The following is a 26,010-nucleotide window of genomic DNA, read 5'->3' on the forward strand; positions in this document are numbered from 1 at the left end:
AGGTGAGTATGGGGTCTTTGGGAGGGGGTCCGTGGAGGACTACGCTGCAAAATTCCATCGGCGGAGTCTATCATGGCCGTGGGCATGAGCCCAAAAACCTATAAGGAAAAAGAATTATGTAAAAAGCCAATAAAAGCATTAAAGTTAGAGACAGAGAAACGTATTACCAAACAGAGTAAAACTAAGGCCTCCTGCACTTGACATGGTCGGATCCTGCATACGGGATCCCGCAGCAGGATCCGACCCTGTGCTCGGCCAGTGACTCCGCTTACATGTCCATATTCGTCTTTATCTGCACTGCGGGTTATGCCGGCATGCATGCGCAGTACAGAGAAAGCTGTGCTGTCGCTATGGCAATGACAGGGATCCCGCGACCCTTCTGCAGTGCTCACTTCGCTTGACTTCAGTGTAAGCTGTTTGTGCAGAAAACCACACAAAATAGAGCATGCTGCGTTTTTCCTGCCACAAGTGGAATTTTCCAGTCGTGTGCAGGAAGCAGCGGGTCTGCATAGAAGGCCATTAGCGGTATTTGCTGCGGAATCTGGGGGCAGCTGCCAGCCCCGGATTTCACAAATCAAATTCGACCATATGCAGGAACCCTAACCCTTAACTGTTCTTCAACTACATAAATAGTAAAAAGATCAAAACAGAAAGTGCTGGCCCTTTAATAAGTAATGAAGGAAAAATTGTAGAAGGTGATGAGGAGAAAACAAATCTATTAACTGGCTTTTTCTCCAGTGTATTCACAGAGGAAAATCTCAGATGAGATGCAGAGTGCTAAAGTAAACTCTCCACTAAATGTCATGTCAGGGTGTGCTGCTGGGATCTGTAGTACTAAGATTCCTAGCAGCACAGCTCCACTGGTGAGGATTAATTGAGCTGCTGGGTGTGGTATTCTCCAGCAGCCAATCCCCTTTAGCCTGCAGCACATATAAACCCAGCTCCTGTCAGTAGTTGATGCTGGTCTTGTACTATTTGGATATCTCTGCTTTGCCCCCACTCAGAGCTGTTTGCAAGCAGGCCTGCTGTGTCTCTTTCTGCTTCCCAAAGACGGTTTGGACACCTGTAGTCCTTGTCTGTATCATATGCAAAACCCCTTTGTCCTTCCCCTGGCAGGTGCGGCCTCCAAACGTCTTACGTCTCGTCTGTGTGTGAGTTGCTGGATCCCTGACACAGTTCCCTATGTCAACTCAGTGGCTGACTATCTATCCCCCTGGTAAGAGGACACTTTTAGACTTGCTGTGAGTTTCATCTGTGTGACACTGGGTGGAGTCTGTGTGGTTTGCACTATATGTTGTAGTCTACTGTAAGCCAGTGCCTGTTAGTCAGTATCCCATTGCCTGTCCTGTACAGCTTGCTGTGTGACTTGTGTTCTGCGGCCTGTCCTGTACAGCTTGCTGTGTGACTTGTGTCTTGTTGTCTGTGCTGTTGCAGCTTGAGGTGTGAACTGTGTCTGGTGCCACTGGACTCCTGGTTAGTGTAGGGACTAGCGGTATAGCCAGGAGCCATGAAGGGGCCCGCTAGCTTCCATGTTTTGATCAAAATGTCAACTATTACCTGGTATTTATATTCAGCTTTACCATCTACTACTAGTGGTTGCATTTTGGATGTTGTATGCTGTGTTTTCTGGCTCTGTGTGTGTCTTCTTGTTCCGTCCACTTGTCCCTGTCATGTGGCATGTTTATGTATCCTGTTCTGGTGGCTTGGTTCCTAAGAGCAGCTAGGGCCCAGTTCCGAAGACTGCCGAGCCAGCCTTTATTGGGGCAATGTCCCCGCTTAGGTAGGGCCATGTCATCCTCCCTGTAGCACATGGCTAGTTGTCTGTAACCTGTGTGTATCCGTTCTTGGTCAGAATCGTGTGGGCCCCGTGCTTAGTTGCCCACACGATCGTAGCATGTCACCAGTCTAACCCAGAGGTAAGTTCTGGACTGGAGCGGGGAGTCACTGGATCTTGTATATCTGGTCTTTTGCAAAGCGTCTGACACTGTGCCACATAAAAGGTTGGTATATAACCTATATGAGAATGCTTGGTCTGGACGAAAATGGGTGTAAGTGGGTAAGTAACTGGTCAGTAATAGAAAGCTGAGGGGGGTTATAAATGGTTCATACTCTGATTGGGTCACTTTTACTAGTGGAGCACCACAGGGGGCAGTACTGGAGGGGTCACCGTTACTAGTGGGCTGTCCTAGGAGGGGTTACTAGTGGGGTACCGCAGGAGGCAGTACTGGAGAGGATACTAGTGGGGTACCACAGGGGGCAGTACTGGAGGGGATACTAGTGGGGTACCACAGGGGGCAGTACTGGAGGGGATACTAGTGGGGTACCACAGGGGTCGGTTTTGGGCCCTGTTCTTTTTAATATATTTATTAATGGTAGAAGGATTGTGCAGTAAAATATCAATATTTGCAGATGATGCAAAACTATGTAATGTAATTAACACAAGAGAACACAAGGCAGTTACAAGTGGATCTGGATAAGTTGGGGGGCAGAAAAGTGGCAAAGAGATTTAACACTGATAAATGTAAGGGTTATGCACATGGGCAGAGAAATATATGTCACCATTACACACTAAAGGGGAAACCACTGGGGAACACTGACATGGAGAAGGACTTGGGGATTATAGTGAACTGTAACCTTAACTGGAGCAACCAGTGTCAGGCAGCTGCTGCCAAGGCAAATAGGATCATGGGGAGCGCCCCGAATCTTTCAGCACGAGTACAGCGGTACTCGGATAAGGCACATTACTCGGACGAGTAGTGCTTATCCGAGTACGTTCGCTCATCTTTAGTCAGTACTCCCTGGATTATTCCAATTTTCAGATTGGCGTAGGGAAGGAATTTTTTCCCCCTAAAATGAGGAAAACTGTCTTTTACCTCATTTTTTTTTTGCCTTTCTCTGGATCAACAGTGGTGCATTTTTTCTGCCTTTCACACTATATTGGTATGTTACAATGATGAAACTTTATAAAGTAATTTAGGAGTTTGCCATAAATGCGGACGCGTCCCAATTTAATGAAAAAAATGCAAATAAACCCAAATGGACATTTTGTAAAAATCCCCTTGTGACGAGGCCTCCGTGACTCCTCAGTGCTCATATGTTCCTTCGCTCCTCACTTGCCCCCGCAGGAATACATGAATGTCCTGTGAACCCGACCCCTCGCCCTATAATACCAGACGTTCACATCCTCTTCGGCCATACTTACACGGCCGAGTTGCATTTAACATTTTCTGACACCCCTTCCACGTGCTGTGCGATATACGAGACATGCACACTGTCCTTGTGCAAGAATCACGCAAAAATAGGACCGGCTTCAGTTTTTCCATCTTGCACTATCGGTGTGAGAGAAGAGATTTCTGTATAAATTAACCCCTTTGGTTATTACAATGTGCAAGTTCTGTGCGTCTCGCAGTCGCAGAAAACTTGTGTGCCTCTCTCGGCTGTAAGAATACGACCTGTGAGTCCCCCTCCTGGCTGCGGGGATCTATACTGACCCTGCCGTGTATGTACTGTACTTGGTGCTCAGCGCTGAGCGGCTACGAGGGATCCAGACCTATTTTTAGGGTTGTGATAATGTAGTGCAGGGTTTGTGATACGGGACACTTGAGCTCAGTGGGAGCGTCGCCAGTAATTGTCTGCGGCTGTTTGTAATGCCTTACAGATATCTCACTATGGGCTGCGATGTCACTTTAACCCTTTGCAATCAAAATTTGGATTCAGGGTTTCCCAAGAGGCTTTCTCTTTTTGCTGTTATACAATTGTGCCATCTGCTGGCTAAGAGAGGCTCCGACAGCGGAGTGGCTGGCAATAGACGGTAAGAATACGCTGTCGGACGTCTTCTCACATTGGAGCTGTACAAGCTTTAATCAGAATGTAGGAAGACATCAGAAGATGTCAATTTTAGCACCGGATGCGCTACGAAATCCAACTCTTTAGTGAATTCTGCACCAAAATCCACACTATTTTCACCGAGGGCCTCATCAGCGTTATGGATGTCTTCAAAGGGCCGTTTATAGGGGCTCATTCACACGGGTGTATTACGGACAGCTTAAAGCCCAGTGATTTGCTTTGGGGTATTCAGACATGCGTTCTTCATGCGTGTATTTTATGCAAATGAAAAAATCCCAGCATGCTCTATTTTTTTTCTGTATTATAGCGCAAAATTGCCCATTAGAGCTTCTTCACGACCGTATATGCAAAAACGCTTGCCGCAGCACCATGTTCTTGCGTATGAACTATGTTGGATGAGGCACATTTGCTCACGTGTCTGCACATAGAACTGTACTTTTTGCGCACGCAGGGCCAGTTCCCACGTGCGAGTACTGTTTGTTTTTTTGCTGTTTTGCGCAGTGTTTCCCTCTTTGCGCACCTCCCATAGACTTCCATGGGGGCCTTTGCTGCACAAAAAGCAGAAAGATAGGGCAGATTGTACTATTTTTTTTTTTTGTGCACGCGAAATGCGTGCGCAAAACACTCATGAGAACGAGCCCGTTGAATCAATTCTGTATGTTTTGCACGCGCACAAACATGCACTTAGACTGCATACATATGTGTATTTACGCATGAAGGCAGGGAAATCTATGGGACCTTCTTGAGAGTTTTTTTTGAGCCCATAAAAAACTCAATGAATACGCACACAAAAAAATAAATTAAAAAATGCAAGAAGGTCCAAATACGACGTGAATATTTCATTGACCGAAACTGCATCCGCCCGTGTGAATGAGCCCTAAGTGTAACCGCGCCCTAACACAGCTATGGCTGCACTAGGATGAGGTATCTCCTTCTACCTCTTTAGCCCTGAGCTTCCTACCTTGGAGGGTGGCTGGGGACCCGGGTAGGGCTGGCAAACCTGGGCCACCATCTGTGGTTTGCTGAACAGAGCGATGTGGAGGTGCCCGCCGGAGCTCAGGATCCAAGATGGCACCCACTCCCTATATTGGCTACATCCTCCAGTAAAATGGAGAGTCAAGAATTGCTGAGCACATAAAATGGTGTTGGGGGTCCGGATTCGGCCTGCGGGCCCTCAGTTTGACACATGCTATAGAGAGGTCAGCTGTGCCACTGCACCATGAGTCTTGCTGCATCTTTTCTTGGGACTCTACATTGTTTCACTCCCGTTATTTCCCCTGCGTCCGTCCGCACACAGACTGACAATGTCCAATCGGTACGTGCAAGGAAACACCTTGTAGTCAGGGAGAAGAGTGATGCCCAGCTAGCAACTTGATCATACATTTGCAGGAGGAGTAACAGAGGTGCAGCAAATGCAATGCAGAGCTCTAAGGCAAGATGTGTTGTAATTTCACAAGGGAATATATATTTTCGTTAAAGGGATTGTCCAGTCACCGGCTAACCCCGCTTCAATAGGGCTGAAAGGGTTAACATGAAAAACCGAAACACACCTCTTTATGGCTGCAGCCCCTATGCTTGTTTGTGATCGCTGACATTACAGGAACTCAGGGCGCTGCTGCAGCCAATGAGAGGCTGCAATGTGACGTTTCTGAACACCTGGCATCATGGCACTAAGGATGGCATCATGGCACTATCTGCAATTCCTACCTGCAAGTGTGAGCGAAAGGTCCATGCCTGCGTATTACCGTGCATCATGTGCGCGGATGGCGATCGTGGAATCTGCAATTCAAATATAGTAGTGTGAGATCAGCTTAAGGGCTCATGCGCATGGCCGGCGTGGAATTCCGCCGTGGATTTCCGCCGCTGGAGTACCGCGGTTGTAAACAAAACACGGCCGCTAGCGATCACAGAAAAACGCCTGTTTTTCCGCGGTCTCCATTAACATTATGTTAATGGAGACCTCCCGCGGCGGCGATCTGTGGGAAATAGAACATGCCGCGATTTGTTTCCCACGGCGGAAAATTCCGTGTGTCGGCATTGGCAGGTTAGGTTCAATAGAACCTAAAAATCCGGTCGTGGGCATTAGCCCTTAGGGTGGCTTCACATGGGTTTATTACAAAATAGGCTTGCTCCTTTTTTTGCGCAGTGAGCGGGAGTACTTTGCACGTGCGTCAGACGGGTGGGGCAATCACCCCGACCCGATTTAAACGAGGTGTCGGTGTGTGTGGGTTTGCGCAGTATTTTACACATACCCGCGTGTACGTAGGTGTGCTTTTGCGCACCTCCCACAGACCTCTATAGTGCACAAAATAAAGCAGATTCTATTTATTTGGGCCCGCAAGCACAAAAAAAGAAATGAGAATGAACCTATTGAAATCAATGGGTTCCAACCGCCCCGCTGCGGGCGCAGGGTGCTAAAATACGCTGGTGTGAAGGAGCCTTTAGTCCTGCCGAGCTCGATGCAGAATTCCTCAGTGGCAAATTCTGCTAGTTCCTGGGAGAAATATGCTTCCCGAGTGAAAGGTCCCTTTGGGCGCTATTACACGAACGCGGTTAACGCTCACATAATAGCGCTAATTGCTGGGCTGTACTTGTACCTGCAGTTTCAGCCCAGTAACTGCTGGGAAAGTGTGAGAACTAGTTCCAGCCGCTCGCATCTGCTGCATGTCGATTAATGCCGCTGACTGTGACCGTGGATTTTAAGTTAACCTTTGGAATGTAAAGGCTGAAACCCACGACTAATCTGCGCCAATTTTGCCAATGCGGATTTGCAGTGCATTTGCTGTAAAAGTCCAACAGCGAATACGCTTTGTGTGCAGGCACCCTGACTGGGCTACCTCCTGTGCAGTGGCGGCTGTCGACTTGCACGCTGTAGCTGTGGACACCCGGCAGTGGATTAGGTGCGCAGATGGCCGGGAGGCGCTGCTAAGTGCCGGGGGTCACAGCGTCCCGCTCTCGGATTCACAGATGGATGCGATAATGGGGTAATGATTTGTAGAAATGATGGGAGTCTCATCACCTTCTCAGCAGGATCCAAGGGCTCAGAGCTCCTTCACACGAGCGGATGCGTTTATACGTTCGCAGCGTTGATTCGCACGAATGACTTCTTGCCACAAACGACTCCTGATCTTAATTGGCGTATTTAAAGCCATTCACAATGGGGCATGTAAAAACGGCGAGCTGTCTGCTTTTTCCAGTGTTGGACACAGGGTAACTCCCTCCCCCTCCCTCTTTTTCTGCTGCCATTGAAGTCTATGGGAGCTTTCGGCGTAACATGGCGAAAGATATCTTTTCACGCGCCGTATAAAAAAGCCGGCCTGAAAAGATCAACCTTAGGGCTCCGGCACACACGCGTTTTTTTTAACGTGATTGTCAATAGGACTTTCTAATGTTAAAAACGCATCGCGCAAAATTTGCAAAGCACCAACTAGTGAAGTGTTTTTAACATTAGAAAGCCCCATTGAGAATCGCGTTAAAAAAACACAGCGATAAAAAAAACGCAAGTGTGCAGAAGCCCTTATTCTGAATGAAGCCGTTGAAATCCAATGCGTCACATGGCAATACGGATCTGTAATAGGCAGCATTCGCACAAGCGAATTTTTTGTATCACAAGATGCCTTGAGTTCATACGGAAATAAAATCCGCTTATTTATTTATTTTTTACCTTTTTTTTCCTCGCAGCATTGAGAAAAATTATCCTATATTTAGACAATATTGCCCATTATTTTTTACAGGAGGCAAAAGTCCCATTACACGTGCATGCCAGCGATTTTGCTATTAAAAGTGCAACATGCAGGCTGCGTTCACACACATCGGAATCCCGGTGTAAATCTCGCGGTTTGGCCACAGCAAAAAACACGAGATTTCCACCGGGAGAAGCGCTGCTTCAAAACCCGCGGCACTTAGCTGCGGGTTTTGAAGCAGCTTGGCGGTTCGCTCTTCAGCTGCAGCCGTCGCTCCCATAGAGGAGAGCGCAGCCGCAGCGGAAGAAGAAAAAAATGAACATGCTGCGGCCGGGGAATCCGCGCCACAGCGCCGGCTTTGCCGCGGCGGATTTGCCGTCCCGTGTGGATGAGATTTCTGGGAAATCTCGTCCTCATAGATGGCTAATTCCGGGATTAGCAGCCGCAGGTGGATTTGCCGCGGCTAAATTCCGGACGGAATTTCTGCGGCAAATCCGCCCCGTGCGAAACCAGCCAAATACACCTGAAAAAAAATGTACACGTTCAGCGACGTCACACTCACAAAGAATCACATTTTTGCAAGATTGATGTTGTGTGCGTGTAAATACAGCCTTGCAGCTCCTTGGCGTGTTTGTGCGTGTTTTTGAACACGTAAAATTAGAGGATAGAACCCGTTGATCTCATTGGGTTGGTTCACTTGTGCATATTTTCCGCATGCATTTCAACCTCGCAAAAAGAACGCAGCATGCTCTACTTTCCTGCACATTTGCGCACCAACGGTCCCCATAGACGTCAATGGGGAGGTGCACAAAAGTGTGCACAATACGTTGTGAGATGCGTGATATGCTGCATAATTCCGCTGGAAAAAGAACACATCTGGAATTAATTAGACTACATTAGGCATATCAATCCCTGCATCTTTGTTTACCGTACGTAAATGAGTGCACCCTGTGGGCGGGGAATACGTAATTCAAAACAAAAGTTCATGCATTTGAATGCCTGCGTTTTGCTGCGGACGCCAATTGCAGATTCCATTGGAATCCACCCGTGTGAGCCCGGCCTTGTAGTGAAGCTGAAGTCCAGGATCTCACGGATAGATTCGGGAGCTGTAAGACGAGAGGCCCACTATTATCCTGCTGCGACATCACAAGAGTCCACAGCTGATAGAGCGGTAGCGTCAGCACCCGGCCAGTCTATTCCTGGGGCTGAGGTCAGGGGCCAGGGGTCTGGCAGCGCTCCACTCCCCTGTCCATGGCTGTCTGCCATTAGTATAGAATAAGGGTGTGTGCATTCATTCACATTTAAAGTGCGGTGAAAACCGCATCAGAAAGGGACCGTTCACACGGGACTGAATACGTCGAATGGCGCACCGTGAGCCGCGGTAAATTCCGCCCCAAAATCTGCAGAGTTTGATGCAGAATTAAAAATGGCTGAAAACCTGCCTGCAATTCTGCATTAAAATCCACAGTTAGAGCTGCAGCATTTAATGTGGAATTGCACAGTTGCGGATTTGGGTGCGTCCTGCGGCGTAATTCCGTCCTGTGTGAAAAGTCCCAAAAATGTGTGCGCTTCTGCCAAAGTCTTTGTTTGGCGCATGAAAGTGCCGCCAGATGAGACAAATGGATTAAAAGGCTTGCGCCTCTTAGTAAACTTGTCACTTGTACCCAGACGCAGGGTGGGAAATACCGCTGTAAGTAAGGCCTCCAGAATCCACAGCAATAACCTTCCATGGCATGCTATGGAAAAACAATTCTTTACGTACACGAGCGGAAACAAATAGCGGTTTCTACTCACGGATGAAAAATCACAGCATGCTCTATTTTACTGTGGTTCCATTTAAATTGTGGACAGGCCGCGGACACCGCAAAAAAGCAAGAGTTAAAAAAAAACGTACTGCTCATGCACACAGCACCCTGGCTAGCACACCCGCACACATCCGCAAGTAGAAAAGAAAGACGATCCGGACAGGTCCTCAGCCGCAGGCAGGGTCGGATATCGCTGCATGCTCCGACCCACTTTTCTACTTTGAGCGAGCGGGCAGCTCCACCAAGGTGAATGGGTTTTGCCCTATAATCTGCAGGAAAGTCTACGGCCTCTTCTTTATCTGTAAGGAAACAATTCCAGAGATTTGGTACCCGGACGCTACCGATATGGCTTCTGCTGCACCTGGAACAGGAAACCCCAGGTTTCATCCTCCAACAGGCGGGGGCGCCCCTCCGCCATTTTCACAATGAAGTCAGAGGTGAGCGCTGACGACCAGACAAATAGATCAACCGTGCAGGTGGCGATGATGGTGAACTTCTTCCTTGGCCTCCACGTTCCCCGGACCTTACATCTTGTAATGTTTCTCTCTGTTAGAGTCTACATGTCCCCCTCACCATGATCTGTGGCATCCCAGAAGTCATTGCATCAGTTAGTCGTGAACCGCTACAACTTGCATGACAGGAACCTGACTACCGGCTCCATTTGTGTCCAGTGACAAAGGAGGACATAATGATCACCTCTGATGAGGGAAACATTTTTGATGTTGTGCAACAAAACTTTTTGAGTTTCTGTTTCCATTAATATCAAATTTATGTATCCTGAGAGTCATAAAGCGGGAGTTATGAGGATTTCACAGCGAGAAGATGATTTGTAATAACCCGCTATATAAAATGTACTTGTAGGGCCCTATGTGATCCCCAGCTCTCCAGACACCCAAAATGTAAATTGACAACCTGCTAGAGACAATGATGGCCATCAGCACCAAACATCGGTCATTCGTATTCTGCTCTACTATTTGGGGGTATCTATAACAATAGAGGACAGGAAGACTTTCTAATTTGGGAGTTACGCTCTTTAGGTCATTGTGTTGGTCTCTCAGACCCCCACAGGGTCATCATCTCGCAGCCATTTGTATGCTGAGGGCCCCAGTAGCAGTGAGCGAGTGCTCGCCTCCGTCTACAGGCCACGGTATTCTGTCCCCTGGAATCTGGGCCCGGCTCAGTGACAGCTGCGGGATTCCATATTTCCGTCTGCAGCTTTCTCGGGAGGACTTGGCGTTCTAAGACTCACTATATGACACCCCAGCTGTGCAGACGTGAGGGGCGGGAGGGCGCTGCTCCGTCTTATTTTGGTACATGCTAAATATTGTAAGCTGAAGACCTGTTACTTGACCTGTCGCTACCTTAATTGCAGCTTCAAAACAGCTACTGAGGCGGCATAAAAAGCCTGTGAACTAACAACCTAGGGTAATTACGTGCGAACACGTTGGTCCTGTAATACCCATTAGTGATAAAAAGGATCCCAGGCTACTTAAAGGGAATGCAGCCGCTATAATACGCTGACCGATCGCTGCATCGGTACCGCAGTACCAGGTGACATCGTCTGATCGGTACCGCAGTACCAGGTGACATCGTCTGATCGGTACCGCAGTACCACGTGATGGCCGCGTCACTATCTGCTCTCAGGTAATGTGCTGCCCTCTCCGCTGTTAGATTTGGCAGTCATGGGTAAACATGGTGATTTAGGGCACAGATTGTTGGAGCCCGGATTTCTGAAGGTTGTTGCTGTTCCCGAACCGTGTTATCAAGAATGTACCAAGACTGGTTGAACCATGGACAGACATCCAACAGATCACACAGCGGCCGGCTACATCCGGTTGATCCTGGAGTTGAGTGTAAGGTGGCACATCTTGTATCTCAGCAACAACGTGCCATAGTGGACCAACTGCCCCATAAATACAAGAGCAGGGAGGTTAAACATACTTCCACGTTGACCATGTGGTGTGCCTTGCATCGACTAGAGCTCAATAGCTGAAGGCCAACAAGGATTCCCCCGATGACCCTGCATCATTGACAACAATGCCCAACATGGGCCCAGAAAAGATGTCAATGGACCTTGGGCATGTAGCAGAGGGTTGTCTGGAGTGACGAGTGTCATTTTCTGCCAGATTATATGGATGGCTGGGTCCATATCTGGCATGAACAGCATGACGCCATATCCCATGAGTGGATCGTTGGGGTTCAGCAGGCAAGTGATGGCATGTCATGGTCTGAAAAGTGTTCTCCTGGCTTGGCCTTGGACTGTTAGTCATCATACCACCATTCTTGACTGATGAACGCTATAGGGACCTGTTAGCAGAGTATCTTCACCCATATCTTCAGGAAGTCTTCCCCGACCCCAGTGCCATCTTTTAACATGACAATGCTCCATGTCATTGAGCCCGGACCAGTAGGGAGTGGTTGGAGGAACATGACAATTACCATGTTTCCCTGAAAATAAGACACTGAATTATACAAATTTTTGCCCCAAAATAGGCAGAGTGTCTTATTTTGGGGGTGGGTAGGAGATCATACTCACCTGGTCCGTGGCACCCCAATGGTCTCCGGTGGCGCTGCGGTAAGCTGCAGTGTCCGCCACACTGACAGATCAGGGTCTTTCTGGTAAACAGTGCTTTGAATACCCCACCTCCAGCAAAGCGAGCGCTGTGATTGAATCGAGCGCCAGCCCATCACAGCCGGAGCCAATCACAGCCATTCAGTGATGTCATTCATTGATTGCCTGTGAACGATCGAGTGCTGGCTGCGATTGGCTGGCGCTCGATCCAATCACAGCGCTCGCTTTCCTGGAGGCAGGGTATTCAAAGCCCCATCAGCGCAGAGGACACTGCAGCTTGCCGGAGACCATTATGAGGCATCAAGAGGGCGTGGATCAGGTGAGTATTGATTCCCTCTCCTCTCCTCTCCTCCTTCTCCCCCCCATATAGGTTAGCTAAGGCTTATTTTTGGGAGAGGGCTTATATTTCAAGCCTCCCCCCAAAACCAGGGAAGGTTTTATTATCAAGGAAAACCGGTAATTCTCTACACTGCTTTGGCCCCCAAACTCACCGGACTGTAACCCCATTGAACATGTATGGGATCTGCTGGAAAGGACTATAATATCTACTCCCACTAATCTGCAAAATGTGCACCAACTGCTTCAGTGGGCATCGTGCCTGAGCTGCTGCAAGCATTCAGAGATTTGCTTTACAGCAGCTGAACAGACAAAGGAGCCAGGAGCTGAGCCATTGACGTCTATGGGAGAGTGTTGCGAGCATGCTCTGTGAACTCTTCAGGGAGGGGGAAGAGGTGACCTGTGACATTAACATAGGATTCAACAGTCATAAAGGTTGATGTAGCACTGTTATTAGTTCAATGCCCTAAAAACTGGTGACTAATTTCTTTTAACACATAAAACTTGACCTAAACAGTAAGGCTAACTTCACCGAGGTGAGCGCGTCTTGGGGCCGTGAATCCCGCCCCCATATGTGCTTCCTACACCAACCCAGTGAACAGCAAGACACCCTTATGGTGGGCTTATGGTGTGTAACGGCACCCTAAGGCCTTGTTCACATGCGCGTTAAAAAAAATGCGTCTAAAAGAACCAAACGTTGCTGTGGGTTTCTTCAGACAAATTATTTTTGGCGCGCCTAAAAAATGTGCACGCCAAAAGACAGAACATAGGCGCGATACTTTAATGCCAATATTTCAACAAACTAATAGAGGAGACTCCATAGACTCCTATAGGAGCCGGTCGGCCAAGGGAGGGTAGCAGAGGCGAGCGCTGCTAAACAATGACAGATGCCTCTAAATGCCATTTACAGTTCTGCCGGCCACGGGATTTCGGGTGATTTCACTGCACGACGCCACAGGCAGCCGTGAAAAATTGCAAAGACTAGCCATGATATGGTTGCGGCTATTCTTTATTCATCTGATAGGTGGGATTTTTTAGCACGGCTATCAAAGTGTCAAAATGCTGCTTGTATGAACTAGCCCTAAAGCTCCTTTTACACGGAATGAGAATTTTTGGGCGGTGTCTGTTCCATTTTCGAGCGTTTAGCGCAACTCATTAATGACGAGTGCTAAAAGCCGGCGTCAAAAGTAAAATGCGGCAAAGCGTGTTTTTTAAATTGCGCCGCTTACTGAAACGCATGTCACTGCTCATTCAATGTTGCTCGCACTGCCTGGGCCAGACATTACAGACCCTTGGATAATACTCTGCATAGGGGCTGCACGTGTTTAGTGCCCTATACCCACTAGTCGTCCCCCATTCACTGGTTGGGGTTGAAGACAGCAGAGGATCTCCATAACAGCACCATATAACTTAATAGACCTTTGGAGCCACACAGCTGGATGGCAGTGAAGCTGTTCGTCCGTATAAGAAGTGTCAGCTCTTGCGTCCGTTTTGAACATTTTTATTAGTAATATATTATTTTGGCAAAAAGAAAAAAAACAAGTGAAACTCAATCACAACAGTAGAACAGACAGACGTCTTCCTGAAATGCTCCCTACTGTAAGGCCCGGACCTGGCTGTGCGTAGGACTAAAGTCCACGATTTCTGTGGAAGACAACAATTCTAAGACTGGTCGATTCCTGTAACCCAAAAACAAGTAACTCGCTGCTCAACATTATTAGAGGGACCCCGCCATCACCCATGAGCAGAATTAACTAAATTTACGGTGCCCATAGGGCCGGTCCTGAGGAGTCCGGGGATGTAGATTTTATACTTACCTGGCTCCCTGTTCCTGCCTGTCAGCCGTGCGCTCCCATAGAGAGCAGTATGTGCACTCAGCCGGCAGAGCGGAGTCTGCTCAACATACACATTGGGGCTCATCTGTGCAAATTGCACTAATAACGGTCTTACCTGCTTCGCACCACATTTACTGGGTCATACACAGCAAAAATGGTGCCTGAAAGGGTCTAATACACAAAATGGGCATTCTTTTGTTTTCCCCTGTTTTACGTATGGACTTCAGAAACACGTTCCACCCTGACCCCCAGTCTCCGGATCAGGAGCGGTCATACCGGGACATACACTCCTGAAGTCCGTAGGTAAAACTGATGAAACAAAAGAATGCCCAACTTGCATTTCAGGCCCTTTTCATGCAGATACAACAGAAGACAGTGTGGTTAGCCCCTTGGCTGTAGCGGGAAGGTGGGGAGGTGGGTGGCGCTGGCTTTAGGGGGGTCTCCAGATATCTCTGTGAGCCTGGAATAGACTTTCAGGTGTGACGGCAGTCACCTATCCAGGTCCAGCCGTCCACACCAGGTGAGTCCCCCGTTATTTTGTTTATTCTCCTCTCTCACCTGATTGTGACCCAATACGACCGAAGCGCTGTCCTATTTAAAGGGGTTGTCTCGCGAAAGCAAGTGGGGTTATCCACTTCTGTATGGCCATATTAATGCACTTTGTAATATACATCGTGCATTAAGGCCTCATGTCCACGGGGAAAATCAGGTCCGCTGCAGATTCTCCATGGAGAATCTGCAGCGGGTCCCTCCTGCCCCGCGGACATGAGCGCCGAAAATAGCAATTTAAAGCATTTACCTTTCCGGCGCGGGCGACGAAGCTCTGCTCTTCCTCACGTCCGGATCTTCATTTTCGGCCGGCGGATGAATTCCTGACGCCGGCGGCACGTCGCCGGCACGTCGTCGCCGGCCGCCTGACGCCGGCGGCATGCGCCGGGCACATCCGCCGAGCCGAAGCAAGGGAGATGCGGCCGTGAGGAAGAGAAGAGCTTCGCGGTCCGCTGCGGGTGAGTAAATGCTTTAAATTCCTATTTTAGGTCTCCCGCGGATCCGGACGGCTTCCATAGGCTTCAATAGAAGCCCGCGGGAGCCGTCCCCGCGGGAGACCCGCATGAAAATGGAGCATGGTCCAGATTTTTTCATGCTCCATTTTTTTTTAAATCACTTTTATTGACGATCCGCGGGTATTTATGTACCCGCGGGTGGTCAATGCATCCCTATGGGATGCGGATCCGCATGCAGGAAATCCGCTGCGGATCCTAAATCCTATTTTCCCCGTGGACATGAGCCCTAAATCTGAGCCATACAGAAGTTATTCACTTACCTGCTCCGTTGCTGGCGTCCCCGTCGCCATGGTGCCGTCTAATTTCGGTGTCTTCTTGCTTTTTTAGACGCGCTTGCGCAGATGGTTCTTCTCCCTTCGGCTCAGCTCGGCAGCATCGGCGTTTTGGCTCCGCCCCTTGTACGTGTCATCACGTAGCCCCGCCCCCATCAAGTGCCGATTCCAGCCTCCTGATTGGCTGGAATCGGCACATGTGACGGGGCGGAGCTACGCGATGCCGCGTACAAGGGGGCGGAGCCAAAACGCCGATGCTGCCGAGCTGAGCCGAAGGGAGAAGAACCATCTGCGCAAGCGCGTCTAAAAAAGCAAGAAGACACCGAAATTAGACGGCACCATGGCGACGGGGACGCCAGCAACGGAGCAGGTAAGTGAATAACTTCTGTATGGCTCATATTTAATGCACGATGTATATTACAAAGTGCATTAATATGGCCATACAGAAGTACTTATCCCCACTTGCTTTCGCGAGACAACCCCTTTAACACTTTACTTTTCTCCGGATGTGAAGCTTACCTAACTTGCTCTATGGAACTGTCTTTATGTTGTAGGATAGATATATATTATATACACACACACACACACACACACACACACACACACACACACACACACACACACACACACACACACACACACACAATTTGCTGTACGCAAAGCAGCAGAATTCCTATTGGATTGTTCCTTATTAGCCACTTCACTAGGTCTTGTGTGTTTGCATGGTCACAGTACATACAGAGCTCTCTATACAGTATATACGCTATATGTGCGGTGACCATGCCGACACACAAGAGCTCATAAAGCAGTGAATAAAGCTCAATCCAATAAGAATTCTGCCGCTTTGCCAACAGCAGACTGGAGACAAATAGAACGCCTACAACACAGAAATAAGTGCACACAACAGGTAGTAAATCTAAGAGGCAGAGCTAGCGTGTACACACCGACTGCAGATCTGAGAGCTGTGCGAGTACATGGAAGCTGAGCCTGAAGACAGACCCTCCTCCACAGTTTGGAAATGTCCCCGTTACTACAGAAACTAAATGCATAACGACAAGCAGTGGATTGCAGGGGAGCTGCACTTCAGTCATTCATAGATGGACAGCCCGATTACACGGGCAGATTATAGTTTGATTATTATGCCTGCACAAAACAGACAAACGATAAGCGGACTAATTATCTGGCAGCGTTTACACTGAACAATTCATTCAGATTCTCACAATACAGTGAAAATGGGAATAATTGTTCCGCATAACCGTGCGCACCGCCTGCAGAAGGGAGTCCCTGCCTAATTCCATGGGGGACACTGCAGGAAAGATGGGGAGCTAAGCATTTAAAAAAAAAAAAAAAAAGTACATCCCCAGACCCCTCAGAACCCGTTCTATGAGCACTGTGACTTAGTTAAGGTGTTCATAGGTGGTGACCGGTTCCCTTTAAGAAGCAGCACAACTCCCATCGGACACTTCCATCCCAGGCACTTGCTGAGTCCAAACACTTTATAAAAAATAGACACATATGAAATCCTGTCTTGATTGCTCCTTGTGGTATTGCATTGTCTTCGGGAAGCACTGCGATCCTCCCCCGAGGTCTCCCTGCCTTGCACCCTTGTCACAGATGTATTGGTCGGCGTCCACATTAGAACTCATCATCCACTGAGGTAGATTTTTTTTTTAAGCAAGGGCAGAGGAGGCGGAGCTGATGGTAGAATCGCTCATCACATGACCAAGGCAGATTCTGGCACGCTAGACAGGATGTGAGAGAGGAGGGGGCCGGTGCTGAGGTCTGGTTGCTGATGGAGCGGGGAGGTCTTGAAGGGTTTCAGTTGCTCCTCTGGAGATGGGGGCAATCTGCTGAAAGATTAAAGAAGAGTTTATTCCAGGAGGGCAGTCTTATAAGGGGTTGTGCCAGGGTGGCATTGCCAGTTCATATACCGTATTAGAGCATATGAATGTGTCCACTACTCACTGGGCTCCAGAAACATCACCCCCTTAATACAACCTAATCTCCATTAGCTTGCATGCTACCTCCTTAGTTGTCTCATATGCAAGTAGTACCCCATCACTGCTGTGGTCTCACACTGGAGCTATAGTCATTCAGTGAATGGAGGCGGCGTGGGTTGCGGATCTCTTCCGGACGCCTGCCTCCATTCATGGTGAACAGGCAGCCATACATAGATGAACGACTGCCTGATTATACTGAGCGAGACGTTGCTTACTAGTGGTTTTGTTTCAGGGAGCTGAAACTGGGTGACTAATGTGCAATTTCACGCTCTGTGATGTCGGGTCCCGCATGTATAAAAGGTACTCTTACTCCAATGCTCTGTCTAGAGGCCATAGCTGGACACTCTTAACATAATGCTCATTAAAGAAGTTGTACCAAGTTTAGAAGTTATCCTCCAAGCCATAGGATAGGGGATAGCTTGCTGATCAGCGAGAGTCTTGCCACTGAGACAATCTTGTTTTTGGGACCAGTGTCCCCCTCTGCCTGTCCCAGCAGGGATCTCTTCTCCCCCACAGTGATGTCAGAATGAGCATTTGCAATCAGCACTCCATTTATTTTAATAGGACTGACAGAAATGCCCAAATGCTTGTCGCCGGCTGTCCCTGCAGTCCCACTGAAAGTAAATGGAGTGTCAGTCACCTCAATCTCCTCCTCACTGCGGGGGTTCAGTAACTCCACAGTGAGGACGATGGGGGACACAGGAGTGTCGTTTTCGAGATTGGCAGGGGTCTCAACACTGAGACCCCTATCGATCAGCAGAGGAAATAACTTGTCATCTTGGTACAACCCCTTTACCTTGAAGTAGTGTATAAAGTGGATGTGCTTCCCTGCTCTGCATCCGCCCTCTACTATGTTTGTTGACCGTGAATGAAGCTACGATTACAGATAGGACCGTCTTTTCTACAGACCTTTGTAGTTCTTTGCATCAGTTTATGTTTTCTGTCCACTATTGTATTTAATTTACTGCTTTTATTCTGAGCAACGATCAGAAATCCGTCCACTGTGACCGAAACATCGATGAACGTTGCACTACTTATGGCCGTCAACGTATAAGGGTCTTGTTAATTAAGTAGGACAATAAAATCGTCAACCAAAAACAATGTGCGTTTGATGTGCCACGATTATGTTCTATACTTGAATATGGAACTAGCGACCCCTCCACAAGTGCCAAATTTTTCCATACCTGGGTGCGGCCCATCTAGGTATATTGAGCAGTCTATGGAAGCCAATTGTTTAACATGACCCTCCGGGCCTGGAGGCACCGCTTCTCTGACTACCCGAGTCACACGGTGCATTACTTTGCATTGGTAGTCGAAGACTGTGTGCTTCTCTGACTGGCCAGTGCTGCTCAAGTGGGCAGCATTGGTCAATCAAAGTCAGTGTTGTGTCTAGGGCCCTTTTGCACAGAATGACTATTGTTAAAAAAAAACGTTGAATATTGTGAATTTGAATGGTAATCGTTGAGCGTAAAGATGACCAATGATTGAGAAGTTTTTCGCTTCTCATTTAGTCGTTCACAGATTTCTCTGCCTGTAAACAGCTTCCACAAACTCACTCTGTTGTCGCTCACCCGAACGATAAAGCACTTCATGTAAAAAGTACCTTTAGACTATGATGCCTACTAATGCAAAACAACAACAAAAAAAATTTTGCTGTGGTGGCGCCCTCTACAGGAAAGTTCAGTCCGCTAACCAACATTACCTCCTACAATCCGGTAACTATGCTGAGCACTCACCTGGGTGGTGAAGTCCCCCCTTTGCTGCAGCCATTGAGACACATCGCACTCTGACCAGGAGATCTCTGCGGTGACCGCTGGAATAAACAGAGAATGCACCTTTATCTAATGCCAGGGAGACCCTCATCTAACGAAGAGCTTATAGGGGTGGTCGAATTACTTGTTGCAACGGTAGGCGAGGTGTAAAAAATAACCAATACAGGAGTACTTACCCGACGTCAGCCACGGCGATCCAGCATTGCAGATCCGCGCCTGTCCCAATCTCTGACAGCAGAAGCCAGGTGACCACTGCCTGCCAATCAGATGTCACCGCCCGGTCTCCTGGCCTCTGCACTCATTCTGGGCATTCTGATGCCAGGAGCTCCAAATGTTGGCCCTGTGGCCGAACTGGGACAGCGGTGGACCTGGAGTGCTGGTTCGCAGAGGATGTGTCTGGGATGATTTAGTGATCCTGCGTTGAGCAGGGCGTTGGACCCGATGACCCTGGAGGTCCCTTCCTACTCTACCATTCTATATGCAAGTACCGCAGCATTTCTATACATCTGCACTGGGCATTACATTTTCATGATGTAACCGACAACTCCTTTGTCACCTCCTTGTATTCTGTGGTTAAGCGTTCATGTAGGTTTGTCTCAGCTTTTGGACACATTTACATGAGCGGGTGTGATGTACGTCAGTGAAAGTTTGACCCACATCCACTGGTTGGGTATAGCTACTACCACTAGGTGGCAGACACTAAGCACAAACAGAGTTCATCCCTCCCGCCAGCTATATCCCATCCACAGGCACTGAGCTAAATCAGTTTGTACAAGAGCGGGAGGAGAGAAGTAATTAAAACGGTTTTCTTGTTACGATCTGTATTACCTTAACGTGTTAAATAAGAAATCGGCCCAGATTGAGGATCCCCTTTTTGAAGCTGAACTAGGTGGGTGCCGTGTCCCCCAATGAATGTCATGAGAAATGGATATTAAAGGGGTGGTCTCGCGAAACCAAGTGGGGTTATACACTTCCGTATGGCCATATTAATGCACTTTGTAATGTACATTGTGCATTAAATATGAGCCATACAGAAGTTATTCCACTTACCTGCTCCGTTGCTAGCGTCCTCGTCTCCATGGTTCCGTCTAAATTCGCTGGCAGCTTGCTTTTTTAGACGCGCTTGCGCAGTCCGGTCTTCTCCATTCAGCACGAGCCGCTTCAGTGTGCTCCCCGCTACAGCTCTTCTGCGCATGCGCAGACGAGCTGTCACTGCTCAGGAGCGCGCTGAAGCGGCCATTCTGCACCATCCTCTGTTAGAGGAAGGTGCAGAAACTGGAGCTGCCCAGCGGAGAAGACCAGCCCAGCCCAGCCCAGCCCAGCAGCCCCGAGAAGCCTCCCAGGTAAGTGATGGGTCGGGGGGGGGCTGCCGCTGCGCCGGGCTGCGCCGGGGGGGGGCTGCCGCTGCGCCGGGGGGGGGGGCTGCCGCTGCGCCGGGCTGCGCCGGGGGGGCTGCCGCTAGGCCGGGGGGGCTGTCGCTGCGATGGGGGGGGGGCTGTCGCTAGGCCGGGGGAGCTAGCGCCGGGGGGGCTGTCGCTGCGATGGGGGGGGGGGCTGTCGCTAGGCCGGGGGAGCTAGCGCCGGGGGGGCTGTCGCTGCGATGGGGGGGGGGGCTGTCGCTAGGCCGGGGGAGCTAGCGCCGGGGGGGCTGTCGCTGCGATGGGGGGGGGGCTGTCGCTAGGCCGGGGGGGCTGTCGCTAGGCCGGGGGGGGCTAGCGCTAGGCCGGGGGAGCTGTCGCTGCGATGGGGGGGGGGCTGTCGCTAGGCCGGGGGGGCTGTCGCTAGGCCGGGGGGGGCTGTCGCTAGGCCGGGGAGGGCTGTCGCTGCGATGGGGAGGGCTGTCGCTGCGATGGGGAGGGCTGTCGCTGCGATGGGGAGGGCTGTCGCTGCGATGGGGAGGGCTGTCGCTGCGATGGGGAGGGCTGTCGCTGCGATGGGGAGGGCTGTCGCTGCGATGGGGAGGGCTGTCGCTGCGATGGGGAGGGCTGTCGCTGCGATGGGGAGGGCTGTCGCTGCGATGGGGAGGGCTGTCGCTGCGATGGGGAGGGCTGTCGCTGCGATGGGGAGGGCTGTCGCTGCGATGGGGAGGGCTGTCGCTGCGCCGGGGGAACTAGCGCTGCGCCGGGGGAACTAGCGCTGCGCCGGGGGAACTAGCGCTGCGCCGGGGGAACAGCGCTGCGCCGGGGGAACTAGCGCTGCGCCGGGGGAACTAGCGCTGCGCCGGGGGAACTAGCGCTGCGCCGGGGGAACTAGCGCTGCGCCGGGGGAACTAGCGCTGCGCCGGGGGAACTAGCGCTGCGCCGGGGGAACTAGCGCTGCGCCGGGGGAACTAGCGCTGCGCCGGGGGAACTAGCGCTGCGCCGGGGGAACTAGCGCTGCGCCGGGGGGAACTAGCGCTGCGCCGGGGGAACTAGCGCTGCGCCGGGGGAACTAGCGCTGCGCCGGGGGAACTAGCGCTGCGCCGGGGGAACTAGCGCTGCGCCGGGGGAACTAGCGCTGCGCGGGGGAACTAGCGCTGCGCCGGGGGACTAGCGCTGCGCCGGGGGAACTAGCGCTGCGCCGGGGAACTAGCGCTGCGCCGGGGGAACTAGCGCTGCGCCGGGGGAACTAGCGCTGCGCCGGGGGAACTAGCGCTGCGCCGGGGAACTAGCGCTGCGCCGGGGGAACTAGCGCTGCGCCGGGGGAACTAGCGCTGCGCCGGGGGAACTAGCGCTGCGCCGGGGGGAACTAGCGCTGCGCGGGGAACTAGCGCCTGCCCGGGGGAACTAGCGCTGCGCCGGGGGGAACTAGCGCTGCGCCGGGGGAACTAGCGCTGCGCCGGGGGAACTAGCGCTGCGCCGGGGGAACTAGCGCTGCGCCGGGGGGAACTAGCGCTGCGCCGGGGGAACTAAGCGCGCGCCGGGGGAACTAGCGCTGCGCCGGGGGAACTAGCGCTGCGCCGGGGAACTAGCCTGCGCCGGGGGAACTAGCGCTGCGCCGGGGGAACTAGCGCTGCGCCGGGGAACTAGCGCTGCGCCGGGGAACTAGCGCTGCGCCGGGGGAACTAGCGCTGCGCCGGGGGAACTAGCGCTGCGCCGGGGGAACTAGCGCTGCGCCGGGGGAACTAGCGCTGCGCCGGGGAACTAGCGCTGCGCCGGGGGAACTAGCGCTGCGCCGGGGAACTAGCGCTGCGCCGGGGGAACTAGCGCTGCGGCCGGGGAACTAGCGCTGCGCCGGGGGAACTAGCGCTGCGCCGGGGGAACTAGCGCTGCGCCGGGGGAACTAGCGCTGCGCCGGGGAACTAGCGCTGCGCCGGGGGAACTAGCGCTGCGCCGGGGGAACTAGCGCTGCGCCGGGGGAACTAGCGCTGCGCCGGGGGAACTAGCGCTGCGCCGGGGGAACTAGCGCTGCGCCGGGGGAACTAGCGCTGCGCCGGGGGAACTAGCGCTGCGCCGGGGGAACTAGCGCTGCGCCGGGGGGAACTAGCGCTGCGCCGGGGGAACTAGCGCTGCGCCGGGGGAACTAGCGCTGCGCCGGGGGAACTAGCGCTGCGCCGGGGAACTAAGCGCTGCGCCGGGGGAACTAGCGCTGCGCCGGGGAACTAGCGCTGCGCCGGGGGAACTAGCGCTGCGCCGGGGGAACTAGCGCTGCGCCGGGGGAACTAGCGCTGCGCCGGGGAACTAGCGCTGCGCCGGGGGAACTAGCGCTGCGCCGGGGGAACTAGCGCTGCGCCGGGGAACTAGCGCTGCGCCGGGGGAACTAGCGCTGCGCCGGGGGAACTAGCGCTGCGCCGGGGAACTAGCGCTGCGCCGGGGGGAACTAGCGCTGCGCCGGGGAACTAGCGCTGCGCCGGGGGAACTAGCGCTGCGCCGGGGGAACTAGCGCTGCGCCGGGGGAACTAGCGCTGCGCCGGGGAACTAGCGCTGCGCGGGGAACTAGCGCTGCGCCGGGGGAACTAGCGCTGCGCCGGGGGAACTAGCGCTGCGCCGGGGGAACTAGCGCTGCGCCGGGGGAACTAGCGCTGCGCCGGGGGAACTAGCGCTGCGCCGGGGGAACTAGCGCTGCGCCGGGGGAACTAGCGCTGCGCCGGATCGGGAACTAGCGCTGCGCCGGGGGAACTAGCGCTGCGCCGGGGGAACTAGCGCTGCGCCGGGGGAACTAGCGCTGCGCCGGGTCGGGGGAACTAGCGCTGCGCCGGGGGAACTAGCGCTGCGCCGGGGGAACTAGCGCTGCGCCGGGGGAACTAGCGCTGCGCCGGGGGAACTAGCGCTGCGCCGGGGAACTAGCGCTGCGCGGGGAACTAGCGCTGCGCCGGGGGAACTAGCGCTGCGCCGGGGGAACTAGCGCTGCGCCGGGGGAACTAGCGCTGCGCCGGGGAACTAGCGCTGCGCCGGGGGAACTAGCGCTGCGCCGGGGAACTAGCGCTGCGCCGGGGGAACTAGCGCTGCGCCGGGGGAACTAGCGCTGCGCCGGGGGAACTAGCGCTGCGCCGGGGGAACTAGCGCTGCGCCGGGGGAACTAGCGCTGCGCCGGGGGAACTAGCGCTGCGCCGGGGGAACTAGCGCTGCGCCGGGGGAACTAGCGCTGCGCCGGGGGAACTAGCGCTGCGCCGGGGAACTAGCGCTGCGCCGGGGGAACTAGCGCTGCGCCGGGGGAACTAGCGCTGCGCCGGGGGAACTAGCGCTGCGCCGGGGGAACTAGCGCTGCGCCGGGGGAACTAGCGCTGCGCCGGGGGAACTAGCGCTGCGCCGGGGGAACTAGCGCTGCGCCGGGGGAACTAGCGCTGCGCCGGGGGAACTAGCGCTGCGCCGGGGGAACTAGCGCTGCGCCGGGGGAACTAGCGCTGCGCCGGGGGAACTAGCGCTGCGCCGGGGGAACTAGCGCTGCGCCGGGGGAACTAGCGTGCGCCGGGGGAACTAGCGCTGCGCCGGGGGAACTAGCGCTGCGCCGGGGGAACTAGCGCTGCGCCGGGGGAACTAGCGCTGCGCCGGGGGAACTAGCGCTGCGCCGGGGGAACTAGCGCTGCGCCGGGGGAACTAGCGCTGCGCCGGGGGAACTAGCGCTGCGCCGGGGGAACTAGCGCTGCGCCGGGGAACTAGCGCTGCGCCGGGGGAACTAGCGCTGCGCCGGGGGAACTAGCGCTGCGCCGGGGGAACTAGCGCTGCGCCGGGGGAACTAGCGCTGCCGGGGGACTAGCCTGCCGGGGAACTAGCGCTGCGCCGGGGAACTAGCGCTGCGCCGGGGGAACTAGCGCTGCGCCCGGGGGAACTAGCGCTGCGCCGGGGGAACTAGCGCTGCGCCGGGGGAACTAGCGCTGCGCCGGGGGAACTAGCGCTGCGCCGGGGGAACTAGCGCTGCGCCGGGGGAACTAGCGCTGCGCCGGGGGAACTAGCGCTGCGCCGGGGGAACTAGCGCTGCGCCGGGGAACTAGCGCTGCGCCGGGGGGAACTAGCGCTGCGCCGGGGGAACTAGCGCTGCGCCGGGGGAACTAGCGCTGCGCCGGGGGAACTAGCGCTGCGTCCGGGGGAACTAGCGCTGCGCCGGGGGAACTAGCGCTGCGCCGGGGGAACTAGCGCTGCGCCGGGGGAACTAGCGCTGCGCCGGGGGAACTAGCGCTGCGCCGGGGGAACTAGCGCTGCGCCGGGGGAACTAGCGCTGCGCCGGGGGGAACTAGCGCTGCGCCGGGGGAACTAGCGCTGCGCCGGGGAACTAGCGCTGCGCCGGGGGAACTAGCGCTGCGCCGGGGGAACTAGCGCTGCGCCGGGGGAACTAGCGCTGCGCCGGGGGAACTAGCGCTGCGCCGGGGGAAACTAGCGCTGCGCCGGCCGGGGGAACTAGCGCTGCGCCGGGGGAACTAGCGCTGCGCCGGGGGAACTAGCGCTGCGCCGGGGGAACTAGCGCTGCGCCGGGGGGAACTAGCGCTGCGCCGGGGGAACTAGCGCTGCGCCGGGGGAACTAGCGCTGCGCCGGGGGGGAACTAGCGCTGCGCCGGGGGAACTAGCGCTGCGCCGGGGGGAACTAGCGCTGCGCCGGGGGAACTAGCGCTGCGCCGGGGGGAACTAGCGCTGCGCCGGGGGGAACTAGCGCTGCGCCGGGGGAACTAGCGCTGCGCCGGGGGAACTAGCGCTGTCGCCGGGGGGAACTAGCGCTGCGCCGGGGGAACTAGCGCTGCGCCGGGGGAACTAGCGCTGCGCCGGGGGGAACTAGCGCTGCGCCGGGGGAACTAGCGCTGCGCCGGGGGAACTAGCGCTGCGCCGGGGGGAACTAGCGCCTGCGCCGGGGAACTAGCGCTGCGCCGGGGGAACTAGCGCTGCGCCGGGGGAACTAGCGCTGCGCCGGGGGAACTAGCGCTGCGCCGGGGGAACTAGCGCTGCGCCGGGGAACTAGCGCTGCGCCGGGGGAACTAGCGCTGCGCCGGGGGAACTAGCGCTGCGCCGGGGGAACTAGCGCTGCGCCGGGGGAACTAGCGCTGCGCCGGGGGAACTAGCGCTGCGCCGGGGGAACTAGCGCCTGCGCCGGGGAACTAGCGCTGCGCGCCGGGGGAACTAGCGCTGCGCCGGGGGAACTAGCGCTGGCGCCGGGGGAAACTAGCGCTGCGCCGGGGGAACTAGCGCTGGCCGGGGGAACTAGCGCTGCGCCGGGGGGAACTAGCGCTGCGCCGGGGGAACTAGCGCTGCGCCGGGGGAACTAGCGCTGCGCCGGGGGAACTAGCGCTGCGCCGGGGACTAGCCTGCGCCGGGGGAACTAGCGCTGCGCCGGGGGAACTAGCGCTGCGCCGGGGGAACTAAGCGCTGCGCCGGGGGAACTAGCGTGCGCCGGGGGAACTAGCGCGCGCCGGGGGAACTA

The 26,010-nt window shown here is 54.1% G+C and overlaps 1 protein-coding gene and 1 long non-coding RNA gene across 3 annotated transcripts in view; both read right to left on the reverse strand.

Moving 5' to 3' along the window:
• Positions 1-13,727: 13,727 nt before the first annotated feature.
• LOC136576305 (uncharacterized) lies at positions 13,728-15,991 on the reverse strand. Its single transcript, XR_010786337.1, has 2 exons — positions 15,894-15,991; positions 13,728-14,668 (listed from the first exon to the last, which is right to left on the reverse strand). It is a non-coding gene; the product is annotated as an uncharacterized lncRNA (long non-coding RNA).
• Positions 15,992-16,049: 58 nt separating this feature from the next.
• Positions 16,050-26,010, reverse strand: part of TTLL4 (tubulin tyrosine ligase like 4) — a 51,585-nt gene continuing 41,624 nt past the window's right edge. Inside the window, exons 17-18 of one of the 2 annotated variants that reach the window (XM_066575496.1) lie at positions 19,150-19,226; positions 16,050-17,260 (exon numbers count right to left, since the gene is read on the reverse strand). In XM_066575496.1, coding sequence (XP_066431593.1) covers positions 17,128-17,260; positions 19,150-19,226 — 210 coding nt within the window. In that variant the 3' untranslated portion in view covers positions 16,050-17,127. Of the gene's footprint in view, positions 17,264-19,149; positions 19,227-26,010 lie in introns of both variants that reach the window. The other variant, XM_066575495.1, reaches the window with a different exon arrangement.

This window comes from Eleutherodactylus coqui, chromosome 8 (genome assembly GCF_035609145.1).
Source record: "Eleutherodactylus coqui strain aEleCoq1 chromosome 8, aEleCoq1.hap1, whole genome shotgun sequence".
In the NCBI taxonomy this organism is placed as follows: Eukaryota; Metazoa; Chordata; class Amphibia; order Anura; family Eleutherodactylidae; genus Eleutherodactylus; species Eleutherodactylus coqui.